At 54.2% G+C, this 3,835-nt stretch overlaps 1 protein-coding gene across 1 annotated transcript in view; it reads right to left on the reverse strand.

Moving 5' to 3' along the window:
- Rgcc (regulator of cell cycle) overlaps positions 1-2,699 on the reverse strand; it is a 13,264-nt gene extending 10,565 nt beyond the window's left edge. Inside the window, exons 1-2 of the mRNA XM_021203740.1 lie at positions 2,510-2,699; positions 1,767-1,952 (exon numbers count right to left, since the gene is read on the reverse strand). Of these exons, the coding sequence (XP_021059399.1) occupies positions 1,767-1,952; positions 2,510-2,558 (235 nt within the window). The 5' untranslated portion in view covers positions 2,559-2,699. The remainder of the gene's footprint in view (positions 1-1,766; positions 1,953-2,509) is intronic.
- Between the last annotated feature and the right edge of the window lie 1,136 nt (positions 2,700-3,835).

Consider the following 3,835-nt stretch of genomic DNA (forward strand, 5'->3'; position numbering starts at 1 on the left):
CTCACTTTGTAGACCAGGCTGGCCTCGAACTCAGAAATCCGCCTGCCTCTGCCTCCCGAGTGCTGGGATCAAAGGCGTGCGCCACTACGCCTGGCGAATTCTCTTTTTGAGACTTCTAAAAACACACCCTGGATCTGAAACCCCTCCTGGAAGAACTGGTGGGTGCTGTTCGACATCACTGCACAAATTCAGACTCTAATCTAGACTGAGGCTAGGGCTTAGCAAGGAGCTATCCTTGATTGCAGAGCATAGGGGACAGACCTAGCCTTCTCTTCTGTGGAGAAGAGAATTTATACACAACGAAAAATCTGTTCCTTGACCCAGTGGAAAGAAATATATTCAAGTTACACCACAGCTATGGAGACAAATTTCCAGCGTCAGGCTTCACTTGACAGCTGAGAACAAGTGACCACCAGGTCATTGGCATCAAAACGCAAAAGTTCTAAATGGAAATGAACAGCTCCCCAGCCCTCCCCCCCCCCCGCACCTCCTAAGTCACGTGGTGATCTGTGCAGGTGGCTAAGGAAAATCAAACCTGAGCTTGGGTTTCAGATTCAAATCCTGACCAGGATGTCAACCATCATCCCTTCTCAGGAGGACAGCTCAGACTCAGAATCTTCACCCAGGAACAAAGGGGAAAGGTTCTAGATTTCAAAACAACAATGTGACTTTTACTCCCAGAATCGGGGACTGCACAATTGGTGATGTCTGAGCCTGTATCTAGGGACTAAGGGCACAAGAACAAACAGAATTTAAAGTTCACATTGAAAAACAGTGAATAAACCAAGACTTGAAAACAATTATGTAATAATAAATAAAAGGTCACCAAATTCACTGTTCTTGCAGGTCCCTTGAGTTACTGAAAACTCCTCTCCCTCTCCCTCTCCCTCTCCCTCCCTCCATCCCTCCCTCCCTTTCCAGAGGCATTGTGGAAAAGGTTACTAGGATGACCCTCTGTGGGTAACCTGGAGGGTGGGCATGCCTGAATCCCTGTACTTGAACTCGGCAGCACAGCGGGAGACTATTTCAAAAGTGCCTGGAGTGGCGAAAGAGCCTTGGAGCTCAGCAGAAAGTGAACGAAGTTATTTCAAGCATTCCAAAAACAGCAGCTTATGAAATCATTTTGGTTTCACAAATGTTTCATTCTTGTGCTCACCCATGTCCTCATGTCCCCCAACACCCATTCTGGAAAAGGAAAGGGAGGGTGCTGTTGGTCTAGTGTTTGCTTAGCGTGCAAGAAGCCTTAGGCCTGACCCCCAGCACTGCCTAAACTGATGTGCCTAAATGTGGTGTCACTCCGCTATAATCCCAGCACCCTGAAGCCCGAGGAAAGAGGATCAGAGGTTTGAGGTCATCCTCAGCTACGTAGATCACCTTGGGAGAGTCTCAAAATAAATAAAAATGAAGAGCAAAGAGCGGGGAGAAAGGCGGGAAAGGTTGGAAAGGCCTGGCTGGACTCCCAGGAGTTCTGGCTGACTGCACAAACCCTCAGGCCTCCTGATACACGCCTGCCATGACAGGTAGACCCACCTTTAAGAGCCACCCACCCATTCTCGTACCTCTCTCCCCAAGAACGCCTTAATCACCCCCGCACATCTGGGCTAAAGCCTCAGAAAGTCAACTCTTCAGGCATCTCAGAGCCGGTGCAGATCCCCAGGTCTGAGTTTCCCAGACACCGTGCCTCAGTTTACAGATAACCCAGGTGACTCTAGAACTCTGGGAAGCCTGAGACCGGGGGTTACTGACTTCAACAGGGCTTCACTTACTCTCGGAGTCGCTGAAGCCGCTGCTGTCGCTGACGCTGGCGCTGCTGCGCCGCTTCATGCGCTCCAGGTGCTCCTCATAGTGGAAGTGGCGCTCGTGGAAAGGCGACGCGAAGTCCGCCAGCACCGCGTCGAACTCGCACAGCACGTCCGTCAGGTCTGCAGCGGCCGCGGAGTCCATGGCCGGGGCTGGGGGAGGGAGGGCACAGAGGGCATCTGGAGGGGCGGCCAGCCAGGGTTCCCTAGAACGGCTAACTCCACTCTGCCTTTGCCAGTGACAGCCACGCAGTCAGTTACTCCGTAACCTCCCAACCACCCCTCTAAAGCGCCTGTCACCAGACACGGACGAGAAGCGGCCTCCGTGGGTAGAGGTGAAAGTCTGGAAGTCACCTAGACCACCCCACGCGCTTTCCTACTTGTGCCCACGCTCGCTCCCTGGAGCGCGTGGCGGCGGGAAGTCTGAGTCAGCAGGCACCCGTTACGTGTCAGACTCCGGTTCCTTGTCCCGCGTGGGAAACCAAGCTAAACCTGCATCGGACGAGCGATCCGGGGACGGGATGCCAGGGTGATGGAGGACAGAAGGGTGGGCAGTAGGAGACCATAGCGACCTCTGTTCTCTCGCCCCTACCTGCAGACTCCAGCTCTCAGGGGGCCCGGAGCTGAGAGTGTAGCTTAGCGTGAACGCAGTCCCTGGCTTCGATCCCGGGGCGTAGAGGTGGAGAGGGCACCTCCAAATAGTCACTCACCTGCTGCCGCGACCGCCGCGGGACTGCTCTGCGCCGAGGGCGGCTTCATGGAGAGGTTGCTCAGTGACACGCGTAGCAGAGATGCTGCGAAGTGTTGGCCCTGGTGGCTGCCGCCTGCACTGCGGTCTGCTCTAGTGTCTCTGCCTTGCTCCTTGCCGCCGAGCCTGAGCGCTAGTTACTCGCCTGCGCCGCCACCCGCCAGCTACTCCCTCTTATAGCCACAGGCAGGGGCGGGGTGGGGCGGGGCCGCTGAGTAAGTCCCAGACGACCTAGGGGACGCCCCTGTCCCCCCACCCCCTATCCCCGGCACCGCCCTAGCCACGCGCTGGCCTCCGGAGAACCGCAGTGACGACTGGTGTCGCCGGAGCCCAGGTTACCGCCCCAAATATTTACCCGCCGCTTTCTCCACCACCCTGACAACCCGACCCAAGGAAGTGTCTTTGCGGGCATCAGAGTCCTCCAAGAGTTTACCCTGTTTCCCGCCTTATGGCCGAGCCTCCTTGAGCCTCATCTATGAAATGGAACTGCACATGCAGAGAGCCTCCTTGCTTGCTGCAAAAAGAAAGGAACCAAGGGCGTTAGTAGGTTGTGCGAAGAACCAGTTTCCATCTGATTTTTCTCAAGGAATTTACAAGATTGTGCATGGACAGAGTAGACAGCTGAGGGCCATGGGTTGAGGTGAATGCAGTCTTCAACTGAGATGATCTCAGAGCCCAGAGTACCACGTGGACAGATGCCTTCTGGTATAGGGTCCATATGATTGAGTATCCATCCTTAGCACAGCCCAGTAGAATTCCTGCCTCGGGTGACCAACTGCCCTTTGCCCCAGGTAGTTATTTAAACGTAAAGTAAAAGACCTGCTGGTGGCCTGTGCCTATAGTCCCAGCCCTAAGGAGGATGGTAGAGGGGGGTCTAGGCAAGCGAGTGGAGATTTGAGGACCATGTGAAAAAAACTACACAGCACAATCCTGCCTGTAAAGTGTTTACTGTGCACGAACGAAGAGCCGAGTTCAAGCCCCCAAAATCCACATAAAAAAAAAAAATCCAAACTGGATGGACACCCACTTATAATCCCAGCCCTGAGAGGCATAGGCTGGCAAATCCCTGAGGCTCCCCAGCCAATCCCAAAGTGAGAACTCTAAGCCAATGAAAAGCTGTATCTTAAAAATGGGGGTGGGCAGTGCCCAGGGAATCGACCAGGGTTGACTGCTGACCTTGCTGGGTACAACATACACCTTATGTGCATACCTACACATGCTACACACACACACACACACACACACACACACACACGCACGCACACACACACGCACACACACACACCAC

Source organism: Mus pahari, chromosome 8 (genome assembly GCF_900095145.1).
Source record: "Mus pahari chromosome 8, PAHARI_EIJ_v1.1, whole genome shotgun sequence".
NCBI classification, from domain to species: Eukaryota; Metazoa; Chordata; class Mammalia; order Rodentia; family Muridae; genus Mus; species Mus pahari.